The sequence below is a fragment of the Pseudochaenichthys georgianus genome, unplaced genomic scaffold (assembly GCF_902827115.2).
Source record: "Pseudochaenichthys georgianus unplaced genomic scaffold, fPseGeo1.2 scaffold_531_arrow_ctg1, whole genome shotgun sequence".
Taxonomy (NCBI): domain Eukaryota; kingdom Metazoa; phylum Chordata; class Actinopteri; order Perciformes; family Channichthyidae; genus Pseudochaenichthys; species Pseudochaenichthys georgianus.
Genome location: NW_027263092.1, coordinates 119,881 through 137,970, shown reverse-complemented (window position 1 = coordinate 137,970; position 18,090 = coordinate 119,881). Strand labels below are relative to the sequence as shown.

The following is an 18,090-nucleotide window of genomic DNA, read 5'->3' as shown; positions in this document are numbered from 1 at the left end:
CACGAGACTGCTCGAAAGTGCTGGAGACGCTGTAGTACATATGCCAGGCCTGTAAGTGGCGCTGTAGTCCTGCACAAAAGCAGTGAAGAAGACTTCCTGTGGTTGCCATGGTTGCCCTTCTGTTTATTCTCCGCCGTGGACGCTCTGGCTCTTTTTCCTCCCTCCCCGAGGCGAGCGTTTGCCCCAGCAGATGAAAAACACCCACCCTCTCCGCCTCTTCCAAGGGACGAGGGGGCCGTGCGGCAGAGTTTCAGTTTGATTTTTTTCCGCCGGTCAACATGTCCGTTAAAGTTTAAATCTTCCGGACAAAATTAGAAAAGTGCTTCTTTGTTATTTATTGAGCTTTTAAAACAAATGAATAACGACTCTATATAATAATATTAAAAAAAACGGAGCCTCTCTTTTCCCTCCCCCTCTTCTGGACAGCCCAGCAGCTGATCTCTGAGCAGGAGAGGCGGGGCTATGGCGTCATCGTTATCAGGACATGATCGTGTATAGGCGTAAACACAGAGCCGTTTGCAGGTCTACCTTGGGACCCGTTTCGTTATCGTTTTCTGCGTTTCCGTGTCGGCCTCCTGTGGCCGAACCGTCTATCTGATAGAGAACTGTAGCAGATACGACTGTTATCGTCCTCGTGTGGCTGCAGTGAGGAACGCTTCAGCTTTAAAAACACATGACACACAGATCATTACAAACGGTGTCTTGAGATCTCAGTTTTCCTGATAGTGTTCAGATGTTTGTGCATTTTGCCGTTCACTTTTCTGTGTATCACTTTTTCCTGATTATAAAAACGAGGTTATTTCTGATCGGCTATTTATTTATTCATAATGTTCGAACATTTATGCATCCATTGACTAATTGATTGTATCATCGGTTAATTTGAAAGGATAACAAACCTGGTTATTGAATCTGTGTGCGTCTTTTATTCGTCCCTTTATGTCAAAACTGTGCAACCCAAATTGTAGAAGCACTTAATATACATCTTAAATATATTAGGCTGGAGTAGCAGGTACATCACAATTATAAAAAGCTTCCAAGCTACTAGCCTGTAGTTTCCCATTTCACAGAGTACAGAACAGTAGAATAGGTCGATGCAGCGTCAGCATCTGGGGAGGGAGAAGCAAAACAAATATTATTACATATATATATATATATATATATATATATTATATATGTTAATGAAGTTGACAAACATTTGAAAGATTACTTCACTTCAGACGAGAAATTGTGTAAAAGTCAAATACTACACTGGAAAAAGAAATCTATTACAGATTAATATTTCCTGTGTGAGAATGGTATTAAGTAATAATATTGAATCAGAAAAAATGTACTTAAAATACTAAAAGTACATATAAAAGTACTCATTACACACATATTTGGTTTAAATATAAGTATTGCTTTGTTTCCCTATATCTATCTGCTTGTGTCTTCACTTCAAATCAATATGAAAGTAAACTGGGTAGACGCATTGTAGTTTATTGAGTTTCTGATACAGGGGAAATGTTGGCGTCCGATGAGATATCTAGTCTAGACCAATAGGAGCGAAGGAAACTATGAGGGGGGCGTGGCTTCCTCTTAAAGAGACACACAACAAAAACATAGAGAGGAGTTTCAAAACATGACATACTGATGGCAATAGTGTAGGAAGTATTTAGATCCTTTTTCTTCAGTAATAGTACTCAAACTAAACTCTAAAAATACTCTGTTCCAGGTAAAAATCTCTCATTGAGAATGATACTTAAGTTAAAAAATAAATCATTATTATTATTTAAAGAAAAAGGAGCACATTTATCACATTTGAGAAGCTTAAACTTTAAACTTTCTGTTAACCTTTTGTGTCTAACAATCTTGATATCTAATCAACTAAAATGTAAACTAGATATAGTGAAGTTAAAAGTAAAATACCTATGATCCTGTTTATATCTATATTTACAATTGTAAAATATCCTAATTTCTGTTATGAATTAGTGTTAAGGTTAGACTCCAATCGACTTTAACTTCCGTCACTCGTCATTCATGGAAAAATATTAACAATATCAATGATGCCCATATCTGTAATGCATCATAACTATAATTATAATGCCGTATAATCTTCGGATAGCACTCATTAATATTAAGAATGCTTAAAACAATAGTCATGATACATTTTAAAGCCTTTTATTATGACTTAAAAGTAATTTTTGTTGTAACAATCGTAGGTGTTTTATGAATCTCATAGTTTAGAATCTTATTATTTAATGCACAGTTATAATGCATTATAATGTGAGTGTAACTTAGTAATTGTTTGCAGAGTTAAGACGTATTTATGTTTCCCTGCAGCACACTAGGTAGCCACGGAGCAGAAAGCAACATGTTGTTTTCCGACCTTTGCGGTTCCTCCAGAGGCCGAGCAGCATCAGAGAGCCCAGCGCGAGGCACACGCCACACACAGGAAGTACAACCAGAACAGGGGGGGGGGGGGGGCAGGCGACTCCTGACGCTCTGCTGCTAACAGAAACACCACAGGTTGGCCTCATGCAGAAATAATACACTGTGTGTTTAAATACACCCACGATAAATCTAAACACACGAACGCTATCAGCATTTTAACAAGATCTCTCATGATGTTGGAATATTCCTTTAAAGAGCGCCCTATTTTTTTGTGAATGTGGAAAAGAAGTCAATAGTTGTACCTTTGTCCTCTTTCTTAAAGTGCTTAAGTAAAATAAATAACTATCTTCCACTACCTTTGGTGTCCACAAGGTGGGTGGAGAACGCCCTTAACCAACAGTATGTTGCTCTTTCTCACGTGTACAAATGGCCAAAATCACACTACATTTAAAATGGCCGAATTCCTATTGATTTAGGAACGAGTGAAGTTTTGAAAAGTTGTAACCATGTTAAAGGCGATATACAACATTTGTTTGGTCATGGCAAAGGATCGAAATGTGCCTTCGCCGCACCGCCACAGCCAAGTTCAACCCAGACACACAACTTTCACCGTGGAGCTTCCCCCACCTCTTAAGGCTTATCCGACCACATGTCAGAGAGAGTTCGGAATCATCTGGGGGGAGGGGGACTTTGAGTTCAAAACATGTTGCTTCCTGTTCCCAGCAGAGGGCACTGTGTGCAGTGTTCCTGCAGATGTTTGGTCAGGCTTGGTCTCTGATCCATCATGAGATGTCAAATCCATAATTGCCGACTTCCTGTTGGGTTTACGATATTCCCCCGAGAGGGTTGTGTGTGCATCTCTCAATACTACATACACACAGCACATTTCTAATTTGAGCAAGGGATGCATTTTAGCAAATGTCCTGAGAACATAACTCTCAAAATGCAATAGTTTGCTAAAAAGAAGTATAGGTTTGCCTATCGATAAGGCCTTTCAAATGCAATTCATTTCGCTCCTCCATTCCAACTCTGTCAGTGCTGTCAGAGATAGGAGAAGATGTGTTCTGGCCCTTTGAGGCCGATCTCACCTCTGACCGCCAGCCAGCTGTCTGGTGATTCTCCACCGTCAGAGATGATACACTTGTAGAGTCCTTCATCAGATTTAGAAACCCTGCGGATGGTGATGTTTCCTGAAGAGCTGCTCCTGGTGAGGCGGCCATCTTTATAGAAGTCAGCTGACAGGGTTGAGGTCTGGTTTCTGCAGATCAGGGTCACAGGTTCTCCCTCCATCACAGGGAGGAGAGGGCTCTCCAGGATCACAGAGCCAGCTGAAGACAGAAACATGTGAAGTAACCAAACAACTGCTTTATCTTTTTCCTTCTCTGTGCATCTTGAGGTTGCGCAAACTCTGCTTGTAGACATTTGTTCCATTTAAATGTATAATTTGAAGTGGTGCCTCACCTGCTGATTTGTGGACTATTTCAAAGCTTCAAGATTGACCATTTGTTCATATCTGGGTTTCCGGTTGACTCCATGTTTTTCTTTTTTTTAGTGCTGTCAAAATTATCGCGTTAACGGCGGTAATTAATTTGTTGAATTAATTGCGTTAAAATATTTAACGCATTTAATGCATGTGCAGAATGGCCCGCCCCATACGTGCCACCAGTGGCAGCGCCAGGGTATGGCTGGGGTAGGCTGCACCCATACCAAGAAATGGCTTAGCCCCACCATGAGACACGATGTTAAAGTAAGCAAAATAAAGTCTGCCAACTCGCGGAGTAAATTGCACAGACAGCAGTTAGTAAGATTGATTTCGGTAGCCACGGTTTTGAAAACTTTTGTCACGTAGTGATCGTCTTCTCAATAGAACATCTTTGATAACGGCGTGGTGTTGTTGCAGGAAGTCCCGACGGAGACTACTCTTGCTGTAGTTCAGGGCAGAGCCATATAATAGTAATAATATGGCTCTGGTACAGCTGGTGCACATAACTGGTACGCAGGTTATGTGCTTAATCTGAAATGCGTACCGTCACTTGTGAAGCTTTTCCAGAAGGCGGTTAGATCACCGGACGACAGAGCCGGTCTCCGTGTGCACAGACAGGGCTGCTGTTAACGTCGGTCTGTACAACGGAACTGTGCCAAAACTACGCCGACCGGCTGCGGAGGGAGACTCCTCCCATCACTGGAGAACTGCGCTGAAACAGCTGATCACAACGTTCACACTCTGTGGTCACGAAGTACTCCACTAGCCCCCCCCCCCCCCCCCCCCCCCCTGTCGACTTTCCTGAAGTACTCCCTAGCCCCCCCCCCCCCCCCCCCTCTGTCGACTTTCCTGAAGTACTCCACTAGCCCCCCCTCTGTCGACTTTCCTGAAGTACTCCCACTAGCCCCCCCCCCCCCCCCTCTGTCGACTTTCCTGAAGTACTCCACTAGCCCCCCTCTGTCGGACTTTCCTGAAGTACTCCCTAGCCCCCCCTCTGTCGACTTTCCTGAAGTACTCCACTAGCCCCCCGCCCCCCCCCCCCGTCGACTTTCCTGAAGTACTCCACTAGCCCCCCGCCCCCCCCCGTCGACTTTCCTGAAGTACTCCACTAGCCCCCCGCCCCCCCCCCGTCGACTTTCCTGAAGTACTCCACTAGCCCCCCCCCCCTCTGTCGACTTTCCTGAAGTACTCCCCCGTTGATAGAAATCAACACGCAATGAATTAAGACCCCACGGTTTGATGATTGATAGGTGTGTGGGCTGTCTTTCATTTTGACACGCAGAACAATGTTATAATAAACATAGATACTGTATGTTAAATGGATATATCCGCCTGCTTTCATTTATCTTTCCATTCCCAACAATATACATAAATAAATGGCATATTTTGGACATAGTTCGAATGGTGATTAATCTGATTAATAAATTTTTAAGCTGTGATTAATCTGATTAAAAATTGTAATCATTTGACAGCCCTACTTTTTTTCAATTGCTATTTCAATGTTAACGCTATCTATATTTTTTACTATCACCAACCGTTTTTTTTGTGTTTTTTGGCCATCACAGAACCAGAAGTGATATGAGAGGCCAAAGATAAGTACCACCCAACGTCCAAAGTGTAACAACCAACTTTTATGAATTACTTTTTGGCTGTTGCCATCATGGCTTTTTGACGTCCCCTCCCTGTTTGTTTTTTTAAACCACAGTTGACACTTGAACGTTGAAGCAACCAAAATCCTACTTTTCTGAATTGAAAATGTTAAAGTTTTAAGACGAAAACATGTTCAACACTGTGTAAGCAGCTTGTCCACCACCTTAAAGCAAACCCTGCTGTAACAAGAAGTGGCATGTCAGAAAAGCACAGAAACAGGTTGTTAGCAGCACCTGAACGTTCCACCAATGCTGTTGAATTAGCATGTTCAAACTGTTGTTGTTGAAACCCACCGGACACAGTGATGCTGACGCTGTTGCTGCACCTTCCTGCCTCAGACTCACACCAGTACACCCCAGAGTCAAAGCTGTAAAGGTCCCCAATAACACAGTGGTAGAGATTTTGTCTGTCTGAGTCATTCAAACACTCTTCATTTGTGTCTCTGGATGTGTTCCTCTTCACTTTCCACTCAGAAGAGTTTCCCTCACAGCGAAAAGAGACAGACTCGTACTGAAAGAACTGGGACCTGTTGGGCAGGACTCTCAGAGTGGCTGCAAGGAAAGAAAAAAATTGTTTTAAAATTGTAATTGCACCTCACCAGAAAATGTTCTTCCTTCTCTATTTCACTACGGGCTTTATACAATAAGTACGAAGGCTGACGGGTGCACGCGTGCTACAACGGCCCAAAGCTCCTCCCCCAGGAGAAACTCCCTGCAGCTTCAGAAAGGATGCAGATATAGAAACACAAAGGTTCCACATGAAGAAACGTCTCCAGCAACTTGACAACACGTGCAGCATTTAGAGAACATTCAGCAACTTGAGGAGACATGCGCAGCGTCTACTAAAAGCTGCAGAAACCAAACGCTGAGGAAGCTCAAACACAACGGAGACCAGGGGACACTAAAGAGTGACGCACACAGCTGGGAGACCAGGGGACACTAAAGAGGACACAGTTTGGAGACCAGGGGACATTAAAGAGTGACGCACACAGTTTGGAGACCAGGGGACACTACGGAGTGACGCACACAGTTTGGAGACCAGGGGACACTACAGAGTGACGCACACAGCTGGGAGACCAGGGTTGCGTTCCAATAGTCCATTTAGCTTAGGAACCTTCCTCACGGAGTGAAATGACCCGGAAGTCCCTCAGTGGCAGCCATGATAAGTGCCGTTCGAATTCTCTAGATGAAAGGAAAGGCGGTTTCAAACTTCCTTTATAACCTCCTTTAGCTTAGGAACCACTGGACCTCCCTCACCAAAAGGAGAGGAGAAAATGCTGCCCCACAATGCATTGCAGCCGCAGCATTTACTGTCACTCAACAGTCGGCCGTTCACGGAAACAAACGATTATGACCGAGAAATGATATCATGAAAGTCACGGTGCTTATTAACAGTGGCGTTTTCTCCCGGAGGCCAAGGGAAGCCTGGCTTCCCCTGTTTTTTCGGATTGTAGTTATAATTTAAATAAATAAATAAAAACACTTTGTTTTGTTTCGATAATTCTCCTTTGCTGTGTGTTGCTGCCGGCCCGTCTCTCCCCCATTCTCATTGAGTATTTTACAAACAAACAGCGCCCCTCTACATGTTATGGTGAAACAGTAGATTGCACTCCCTGTTGCGAGAGGAGGCCAGCCGAATCTGGCTTCCCTTGGTGAAAAAAAAAATTGAGAGATTGACCAATCAGATTAGGCTCACGTGATGCCACTGCCAACCTGTGATTGGTCAGGGCCATGCCAAGGGAAGCCAGAGGCGGCTGGCTTCCCTTGCCTCACAATCCAATCAAATCGCATCAATTTAGTGTTGCAGTGACGCGTCCTAAAATCCGGAAGTAAGCTGCGCTCGGGTTCCCTCGACAAAAAAGCAATGGGATTTCTGGATTTTGGAAAATAGCTCGAAATAAGGTCAGTGGAAAACGAACCTGTTCGATAAATGCACGTTTATCGAACTTTTATAATTTTCGATTCTTAAATCTAATCGATAGAAGATAGATAGCGTCACTGCACCACTCTCACCGCCGTTAGAACGTAGCAAGCAGCTGAAGCAAGTGCAATTATAGAGGGTGGAGATTTGGAGTATTTCATCAAAAATAATTGTACTAAACTTCCGCTACAGCAGCAACAACAAATACAATCTGATGACAGGCCGATGCCCAGACTGGAGCTGTGTACAGCGAGGAACAAAGGAGCGAGTCGGATGTAAAACGTGAAAGGTCTCCTGATTTAGTTTGTGAATGAATGCTTATTAGAGTTTGGGCTGGAGAGTGCGTGCGGACCTCTCGGCTAGATAGCAGGCGTGTGTAAGTCCTGCATCTGATACCGGGTGCTGTAATCACTCATCTGGTTATTGCATTGACCACCACACCCCGACCCAAAAGAAAGGACGTATTATTGGCTTCTCCTCATTTTTTTCCCACGCCACGCTACTGCTTATTAAGCATTTTAAAACGTAGGTGGTAAGTTGCCAAAGTGCTTTGTTTTGAACGTTCATCAGTATTATAATCAAAGAGAGAAATATGAACGTTAGTTTTTACTGAAATGATCAAATAAAGTTGTGAGCATAAGTTTCACTTTCCTTTTTTATTTCAGTTCCAACGTTGGTCCTGAAGAATCTGTTTCTCTGTTGTCCACGTTCATGAAGCAAAGCAGCAGCTTCAGAGCACGGTGCAGAGTCTCCAGATGAGTCCCTCGTTCTTATTGAACATCCATGTTGTAGTCCGCTGTATAGAAAACTGTATTTGGCTGTATGATGTAAATCTTGTACAAGTATTAAATAAAGTTAATATTACCGACGTAGATTAACGTTCCTGTAGCTTCTTATTGCAATTGTTTTAGTTACTTGTAGGCTACTTAACATGAATAATCACAGTTACTATCCTTTTACTCCATCACATTTTAAAATAAATAGGCTATTGTTATTTGAACTCCACCACAGTAATCCATCATCAGCTTTACTTTTTAGATAAAGTTTTAACTCACAATTGATCATAACAGGCTTCAACATATACATTTGTATATATTACCAAGTGGTTTCATGTACAAGTACAACCCACACAAGTATCATGCTGAATGAAGCTCTGTTGCTTGGATATCACTAGATCCTGATGTCAGCGTAATATACAAGTACATAACGATTGATGTGTAACTTAGCATACTTTACTAGCTAGCCGCTAGCTGCTAACTGCCGCCTCGTTAATATAAATCCAGTACCATGCTGTCATGAACGCGCGGTGCTGTTACGTGTACGCAAATTGACGTGCTTAATGTGAACGAGCCTTCTCGTTGCGCAAGCTCTATGAGTGCACATACGGGTACTTCTCAAGCATGCTGGGTAATCTGTGACGTTTCGCTCTCTCAAAAGTTGGGCCATTTTGTCATCATGCGCCATTGAGCAACTCTCATAGGAATGAATGAGGGCCCGCCTCCCACGCTGTATCCAGTTCTTATTATACATCCATGGTGAGACCAGGGGACACTAAAGAGTGACGCACACAGCTGGGAGACCAGGGGACACTAAAGAGTGACGCACACAGCTGGGAGACCAGGGGACACTAAAGAGCGACGCACACAGCTGGGAGACCAGGGGACACTAAAGAGTGACGCACACAGCTGGGAGACCAGGGGACACTAAAGAGCGACGCACACAGCTGGGAGACCAGGGGACACTAAAGAGCGACGCACACAGCTGGGAGACCAGGGGACACTAAAGAGCGACGCACACAGCTGGGAGACCAGGGGACACTAAAGAGTGACGCACACATCTGGGAGAACAGGGGACACTAAAGAGTGACGCACACAGCTGGGAGACCAGGGGACACTAAAGAGCGACGCACACAGCTGGGAGACCAGGGGACACTAAAGAGTGACGCACACATCTGGAAGAACAGGGGACACTAAAGAGTGATGCACACATCTGGAAGAACAGGGGACACTAAAGAGTGACGCACACAGCTGGGAGACCAGGGGACACTAAAGAGTGAAGCACACAGCTGGGAGACCAGGGGACACTAAAGAGTGACGCACACAGCTGGGAGACCAGGGGACACTAAAGAGTGACGCACACATCTGGAAGAACAGGGGACACTAAAGAGTGATGCACACATCTGGAAGAACAGGGGACACTAAAGAGTGACGCACACAGCTGGGAGACCAGGGGACACTAAAGAGTGACGTACACAGCTGGGAGACCAGGGGACACTAAAGAGCGACGCACACAGCTGGGAGACCAGGGGACACTAAAGAGTGACGCACACAGCTGGGAGACCAGGGGACACTAAAGAGTGACGTACACAGCTGGGAGACCAGGGGACACTAAAGAGTGACGCACACAGCTGGGAGACCAGGGGACACTAAAAAGAGACTCACACAGCTGGGAGACCAGAGGACACTAAAGAGTGACGCACACATCTGGGAGAACAGGGGACACTAAAGAGTGACGCACACATCTGGGAGACCAGGGGACACTAAAGAGTGACGCACACAGCTGGGAGACCAGGGGACACTAAAGAGTGAAGCACACAGCTGGGAGACCAGGGGACACTAAAGAGTGACGCACACAGCTGGGAGACCAGGGACACTAAAGAGTGACGCACACATCTGGAAGAACAGGGGACACTAAAGAGTGACGCACACATCTGGAAGAACAGGGGACACTAAAGAGTGACGCACACAGCTGGGAGACCAGGGGACACTAAAGAGTGACGTACACAGCAGGGAGACCAGGGGACACTAAAGAGCGACGCACACAGCTGGGAGACCACGGGACACTAAAGAGTGACGCACACATCTGGAAGAACAGGGGACACTAAAGAGTGACGCACACAGCTGGGAGACCAGAGCCAGGGGACACTAAAGAGTGATGCACACAGCTGGGAGACCAGGGCCAGGGGACACTAAAGAGTGACGCACACAGCTGGGAGACCAGGGGACACTAAAGAGTGAAGCACACATCTGGGAGAACAGGGGACACTAAAGAGTGACGCACACAGCTGGGAGACCAGGGGACACTAAAGAGCGACGCACACAGCTGGGAGACCAGGGGACACTAAAGAGTGACGCACACAGCTGGGAGACCAGGGGACACTAAAGAGTGACGCACACAGCTGGGAGACCAGGGGACACTAAAGAGTGACGCACACAGCTGGGAGACCAGGGGACACTAAAGAGTGACGCACACAGCTGGGAGACCAGGGGACACTAAAGAGTGACGCACACAGCTGGGATACCAGGGGACACTAAAGAGTGACGCATAAAGCTGGGAGACCAGGGGACACTAAAGAGTGACGCACACAGCTGGGAGACCAGGGGACACTAAAGAGTGACACACACACAGCTGGGAGACCAGGGGACACTAAAGAGTGACGCACACAGCCGGGAGACCAGGGGACACTAAAGAGTGACGCACACAGCTGGCACTGGAGCACTTGGTGACGTAGTTATTCTCTACTACCAAAGCGATGTACATATCTTACTGCGAATGCAAATGTGACAAAGATAGCAGTGGAAATGATGAGCATGTCCCCTATCTGTCTGTGAAACCACAACAAGATAAACTTCTTCAAACAACGAAGAATATCTGGCTGTGGAGGGAAATTGGTTCATGAGTCTTTGTCTTGCAAATAACAGTTGTCTTCTCTGCTGTCCCCCTTACGGTCAGATAAAAGCCTCTTTTCTTTGGTGCAAAAAGTAACCTGTAGTGTGTGCAATATTAAGATGAGATAATGCTGCATTTATCCCAAGAGAAGTGAGGGTGCAGCAGCTACGCAGAATGCCTCGAGATGCCATTAACCACTGGGGAGATGGATGTAGTAAAGCAAAGGTTGAGATGCACAACCATGTGAACAGTAGGCTCTGATGCAAAAGATCATATCTGTTGATTTATGGAATATCATTTTATGGGAGAGTACATTTACTAACTGCGCTTAATTATGCACCATTCCTGACTCTGATAATAAATAGAATAGATAGTGTTACTGTAATGATATATAGTCTACTCACCGAGCACCGTGCACAGTGCGGTGAGCTGCATGCTGACTGGCTGACTCTCATACAGTCACAGATTGAGAGGCGGCAGCTTCCTGCTTCTCTCTCGCCTCACATACGTGTGAAATCTGTCACAGCCTCCATTTGATCTGTAGTTGTGTTGTAAAAAATATTTTTATCTTTGCACAAGGATAATATGGTTTCAGTATTTGCATCTTTGTTATTATACATCAATGTATTTATTGTAATATTCATATCTTCTCATGATTATTAAAGGTGGGGTAGGTAAGTTTGAGAAGCTAGAATTTGAAAATACACAACCGGAGAAAATCTGCCACTTCCTCACAGAGCCCCTCCCCCAACACACACGAACGCGCACGTGACCAATGAGGGCACGGGATAAGTCTGTGCCCTGATGGAAGGCTGACAGGCAGGTAGGCCATCTGTACTTTTTACAGTATCACGGCTTCTACAGATGACATTTTTTTATGTATTTTTTGTCAAAGCACTTCAGATATTCATTGCTATCGGGATGTTGAGAGCATTCCATGGAATATAACAACAAGTGTATCTCGAGCCGGTTTCTCAAACTTACCTACCCCACCTTTAATGTGTTATTTTTAATTGTATTTTTTTATTTGAATTTGTGTTAGAATTGTATTTGATGTTTTATCGTGTTTTTTGTTGTATTGAAATGTGCACATTTTAACTTCTATAGGTCTATAAATACATTTGTATTGATTTTTCATTGTAGCCTACTTAAAGGTGGGGTAGGTAAGAATGGAGAAACCAGCTCGAGTGCGCTAGAATTTGAAAGTACACAACCGGAAAAGATCTGCCCCTTCCTTCAGACTTCCTCACAGAGCCCCTCCTCCAACACACGGACGCGCACATGACCAATGAGGGCACGAGATCAGTGTGTGCCCAGATGGAAGGCTGACAGGCAGGTAGGCCGTCCAGTTACTTTAGCCGGCTCAGATGATTGGTCGTGCTTCTTACAGCGCCACGGCTTCAACAGATGAAATATTTTTATGTATTTATTGTCAAAGCACTTCAGATATTCATTGCTATCGGGATGTTCAGAGCATTCCATGGAATATAACAACAAGTGTTTCTGAAATAAATTACACACCCACCTTATACTTAAGAGCAATAACTGCATAACACCGGCTGTGTTCACTGACCACAGTGCAGAAAGTGTTTTCTGGTTCAGTTCAGAGAAAATATACTGTTGATATTTGGCCCCACCTAGTGTCAGACATGTGTTACTGCTCCTTGTGTCATTCTGAAGTATTGTGATTTTAAAATGATATTTTTTAAGTTGTTTCTGTTTCCTTGCAGCAGCGAGAGGTCTGCAGGGACCAGAGACCCCAAGCACAGGTAGTCTGGGAAGGATTGGCCTCTACGTTGCACAGGGACTGACAGTATCGACTCTGCTTTCTTTTTGTTTATTTCGGCGCCTGCAACCTCTTTAGAGCACAAGTCTCTGACAAAAAGGATTCCTTCTCAGGGAAAAACTTCAGTCCAGGGGGGTATACTACGAAGCCGGATGTTCGCTTAGCGGCTAAATTCAGGGAAAACTCCGGCTTTCCGGTCCGACGAAGCTGGTTCTCTTTTTAGCAGGCTAGATCTCCATGGTAACTTATGCTTAGCGGCTAACCTGGTCGGAACCAGGTTAGGTTGCAGGCTAAGAGCTCAACTCAGTGAAAGCACCGCCTGCTGACCAATCAGAGCTCAGTGTGCGGAGTTTAAAGCGATCAAGTCATATTACAGGAGAAAGGAAATACAGAAAAGCTGCCGTTGCAGGAAAGACGGCCGGCAGAAATCACCGACTGTGTGAACGTGAACATTAATAGAATATCACCTCCATCTTCAGAGCAGTCTGACTGTTATAACATTAGCGTTAAGAAAGCACTTAAATATCGGCCACAACATAAGTAACCAGATCAGAGTACATTAAGTACAGTCCGCGGCATATCACTTCATAATGTATCATATATCTCCTGATCTGAGTCACTGAGCGTGTCTGGCCGTGCAGCACTCACAGCGTCACAGACTGGATGCAGAAGTATTATTTTAGCAACACGTTAAGTTGAGGAAACTCTGGAGTCAGAGGTAATGAGAGTCAGACGGTGTGTTAGACGGGCCGTGATATCATGAACCTGTTAATGGACGCATTCAAACACTTGTTCTGTTCCAGCTGTATTCACCTTGCAGGTGCAGCTCTGAGGCTTTGAGCCTGATCAAGTGTTTAAGTCATGGATGTTTAAAGTTTATCTTCTTCATATGTCTAATATTAGAGTTCACTTTTCATTCAGGAAGTATGACGCTGTGCTGTCAGTGCGCTTCTCCATGTTTGTGATTGGTCGAATGCTCCAGATACCACCCCTTTCATGTGAACGCGCACCTAACTAGATAGGACACGGCTGGCTTGAGCGATCCACTTGATAACCCGCGTCGTAGGACCGCTTAGCGAGAGCGCGTGTGTTTTGGATTAGGCCAACCGGCTAACTCCAACATATCAGGTTAGGTTGAACCGGCTTCGTAGTACAGGCCCCAGGACTTGGATCAGAAAACACTGTCAATATTGCCGCCTCCCGTTGACACATACACTTATTTACTATGAACATTTGCACATATCTGCACAATTCAACAGTTTTTTACATATTAGGGCTGAATGACTTGGAAGAAGTAATCCTAAATGATGAAACTGTTTAATTATTCTATTTTTGTTTACTAATAGAGCGCACTGGAATACCCCTGATGTGCTCTGATGTATGTTAATATAAAACTTAATACAAAAAAATGGTAATATTTATTAGGATATCACCTTATGTACTTCTTTTATATTTCGCTTATTTTATTTAGTTGTATTTCATTGAATTGCTTTAATATTTGTTATATGTATTATTCTAGGAGACTGTAATACTAATAACTGGCCAGTAGGTGTCATTGTTCTACACGTGGATTTCAAATTAGTTCACGTAAAACAACAAGAGAAACCGGTGTAATCGTTCTACATTTTGCCCATCCTACTGTTAGGAGCAGTGTAGGTAAGGAACGCTGCCTTGCTCAGGGACACCTCGGTAGCACTTGCTCTTTCCAGGACTTGAGCCGGTAACCTTCCAGTTCCGAAGCCAAGTCCCTAATCAGAGTGTTGGGGTATCTTTTTAGGGACTTTAAAACATCACAAATGTAATGTTTGAAATGCAGCTGACCGTACATCTATTTACTGTAACATGTACTGTATTTTAACTGTTCTTGACACATATTGTATATCCTGGAGATATAAATACATATTTAACACAGTTTTCTCCTTAGTTTTTATCGTCTTTGGTGCTAAGGTGTGTGTTGGAAAGCAGTGAAGAGGAATGAGGACATACCTGTTTATCAGCTGTAAAAGGGAACTAGAATACAGAGTTGCTAAAAATAGACAACTCGATGATTCACTTCTAAAAGTTGTGAGAACCAGCCAGTTTAAAGAGTCTCTCTGTGTCTCCTCCACAGGAACATAGCTGCAGTTTAAAGAGTCCCTCTGTGTCTCCTCCACAGAAACATAGCTGCAGTTTAAAGAGTCCCTCTGTGTCTCCTCCATAGAAACATATCTGCAGTTTAAATAGTCCCTCTGTCTCTCCTCCACAGGAACATAGCTGCAGTTTAAAGAGTCCCTCTGTGTCTCCTCCACAGGAACGTATCTGCAGTTTAAAGAGTCCCTCTGTGTCTCCTCCACAGAAACATAGCTGCAGTTTAAAGAGTCCCTCTGTGTCTCCTCCATAGAAACATATCTGCAGTTTAAATAGTCCCTCTGTGTCTCCTCCACAGGAACATAGCTGCAGTTTAAAGAGTCCCTCTGTGTCTCCTCCATAGAAACATAGCTGCAGTTTAAAGAGTCCCTCTGTCTCTCCTCCACAGGAACATAGCTGCAGTTTAAAGAGTCCCTCTGTGTCTCCTCCACAGGAACGTATCTGCAGTTTAAAGAGTCCCTCTGTGTCTCCTCCACATGAACATAGCTGCAGTTTAAAGAGTCCCTCTGTCTCCTCCACAGAAACATAGCTGCAGTTTAAAGAGTCCCTCTGTGTCTCCTCCACAGGAACATAGCTGCAGTTTAAAGAGTCCCACTGTGTCTCCTCCACAGGAACATAGCTGCAGTTTAAAGAGTCCCTCTGTGTCTCCTCCACATGAACATATAGCTGCAGTTTAAAGAGTCCCTCTGTCTCCTCCACAGAAACATAGCTGCAGTTTAAAGAGTCCCTCTGTGTCTCCTCCACAGGAACATAGCTGCAGTTTAAAGAGTCCCTCTGTGTCTCCTCCACAGGAACATTTGTAGTGAATGTGACTCAGGCTTCCTATCAGGCAGAGGACATCACCCTGGAGTGGACCTTCAGCCCCAGAACAGACACTTCCCTCAGATCCATTTCTACCCTCTGTTACCTGTATGTTGATGACAGACGCTACGTCCTGTTTAAACTACGTGAAGGAGTTGAATCCCGAGTGTCTCAGGATTCTCAGTTTTCGGGACGAGTCCAGTGGGACAAAGACGTCCTCACAGAAGGACGTCTCACACTTCATGTCTCCAGACTCAGGACCAGTGACTCTGGGTTTTATGTGTGTGCCATACTCGTCACTCCTGATGGGACTAACTCTAGGAGATGCCGGCTCAGCGTCTCTGGTGAGTAGCCTCAGTATTAGTGCTGCATTTACAGTCAAACTTCTCCTTTAATGTGCAGACTCTAGTAGATCTAGTCTCATGGTCAACAAAGATGCAAAGTCATTGCAACCTCTGATGCAGATTAGGATCATATTTAGTCTTTATTTTCACTAAAAAAAGGTCTTCTCCATGTCAACATGATGTTACTAACTGTGTCTTTGCCACAGCTGCTGCTGAGATCCAAACTCAGAGACCAACAGAGAGTCCTCAACTAGAGAGTCCTCAACCAGAGAGTCCTCAACCAGGGAGTCCTCAACCAGGGAGTCCTCAACCAGAGAGTCCTCAACCAGGGAGTCCTCAACCAGAGAGTCCTCAACCAGAGAGTCCTCAACCAGAGAGTCCTCAACCAGAGAGTCCTCAACCAGGGAGTCCTCAACCAGAGAGTCCTCAACCAGGGAGTCCTCAACCAGAGAGTCCTCAACTAGAGAGTCCTCAACCAGAGAGTCCTCAACCAGGGAGTCCTCAACCAGGGAGTCCTCAACCAGGGAGTCCTCAACCAGAGAGTCCTCAACCAGGGAGTCCTCAACCAGAGAGTCCTCAACCAGGGAGTCCTCAACCAGGGAGTCCTCAACCAGAGAGACACAGATACATCTGGATCTACGTTGGACTGGCAGTTACACTAACTCTACTGTCTCTCTCTGCCGCTGTCTTCTTGCTCACCAAATGTCTTTGTAGGAAAAGAAACAACAATGACGTACGATGTCCCTGGAGCCGAGTTATTCAAGCCCCAGGGACAATTGAAATGGTCTGAACCATCGGAGCATAATGAAACAAGAGACCGAGGGGCTCGTCGGGGAGTGATTTATCAGAAAACTAATTTTGATGTAATACATTTATGTTAAACACAAACAATAATGATTTTTACAAAATAAGTCTGGATTGGTAACAAGTATTATGCTTTTTGCAGTATTTAATATGTAAATGCTCTGTTTGAGGCTTACTACATAATGCAATTCACTGTGACTGCTCACTCCTGATGGGAGGAAGGCTGCAGGATGCTGGCTCAACGTCACAGGTGAGTTACCTCGGTAACACGTTGTTATTATAATAATAATAATAATTATTAATAATAATAATAATAATAATGTTATTATGTTGAATTCAGCAGCTTTTCAGGGGACAGAAGATCATACAAAGTATTGTTGAGTTTTCATTTTCTTTATAAAGTTGTGTTTTGTCTCCTTACAGCAGCGACAGATTCCTTCTCAGGTAAAAACTTCAGTCCAGTTTGATCCAGGACTTGGATCAGAAAACACTGTCAATATTCGCCCCTCCTATTGACACTACGCGCTACATTAACATACACTGATTTGTTATGAACATTTGCACATGTCTGCACAATACTACTTGTTTTTTTTTTAATTGGGCTGAATGACTTCTGAATGACGAAACGTTTTAATTATTCTATTTGTGTTTACTGACAGAGCACACTGGAATACCCCTGATGTGCAATAACACGTATGTTAATAGAAAACTTAATAGACGTTTTTTTTAATATTCATTAGGATATTACCGTATGCACTTTTATATTTTGCGTATTTTATTTAGTTGTATTTCATTTAATTGCTTTAATATATAATGTATTAATTATACATATTTTGTATATTTATTATTCTAAGAGACTGTAATGCCAATAACTGGCCAGTAGGTGTCAGTGTTCTACACGTGGTTTCCCGATGGGTTCATGTAAAACAACAAGAGAAACGGGTTTAATCCATAGGTTTAATCAGAAGAAGAAGGAACCCTTAATGGCAGAGGGGAAATGTACATTCTACATTTGATCCATTCCTAGTGTTAGGAACAGTGGGGGAACGCTGCCTTGCTCAGGGACACCTCGGTAGCACTTGGTCTTTCCGGGACTTGAACCCTAACCCTAATCAGAATTGTGGGGTATTTTTTAC

At 44.2% G+C, this 18,090-nt stretch overlaps 1 protein-coding gene across 1 annotated transcript; it reads right to left on the bottom strand.

Annotated features, from left to right (window-relative positions):
- Positions 1-1,070: 1,070 nt before the first annotated feature.
- On the bottom strand, positions 1,071-11,535 carry LOC117443075 (cell adhesion molecule CEACAM20-like). Its single transcript, XM_034079011.2, has 5 exons — positions 11,497-11,535; positions 5,797-6,054; positions 3,459-3,698; positions 2,366-2,487; positions 1,071-1,106 (listed from the first exon to the last, which is right to left on the bottom strand). Exons 1-4 carry the CDS (start codon positions 11,525-11,527, stop codon positions 2,396-2,398), a joined length of 621 nt encoding a protein of 206 aa, XP_033934902.1. The 5' UTR covers positions 11,528-11,535; the 3' UTR covers positions 1,071-1,106; positions 2,366-2,395.
- Positions 11,536-18,090: the final 6,555 nt, after the last annotated feature.

Excerpts from the sequence above, each read along its gene's own strand:
- LOC117443075 (XM_034079011.2), bottom strand. The coding sequence starts at position 11,527 with ATGCAGCTCACCGCACTGTGCACGGTGCTCG. Across the intron at positions 6,055-11,496 it reads CGCACTGTGCACGGTGCTCG|CCACTCTGAGAGTCCTGCCC; the intron begins GTGAGTAGACTA and ends CTTTCCTTGCAG. Across the intron at positions 3,699-5,796 it reads CGTCAGCATCACTGTGTCCG|CTGGCTCTGTGATCCTGGAG; the intron begins GTGGGTTTCAAC and ends TTCTGTCTTCAG.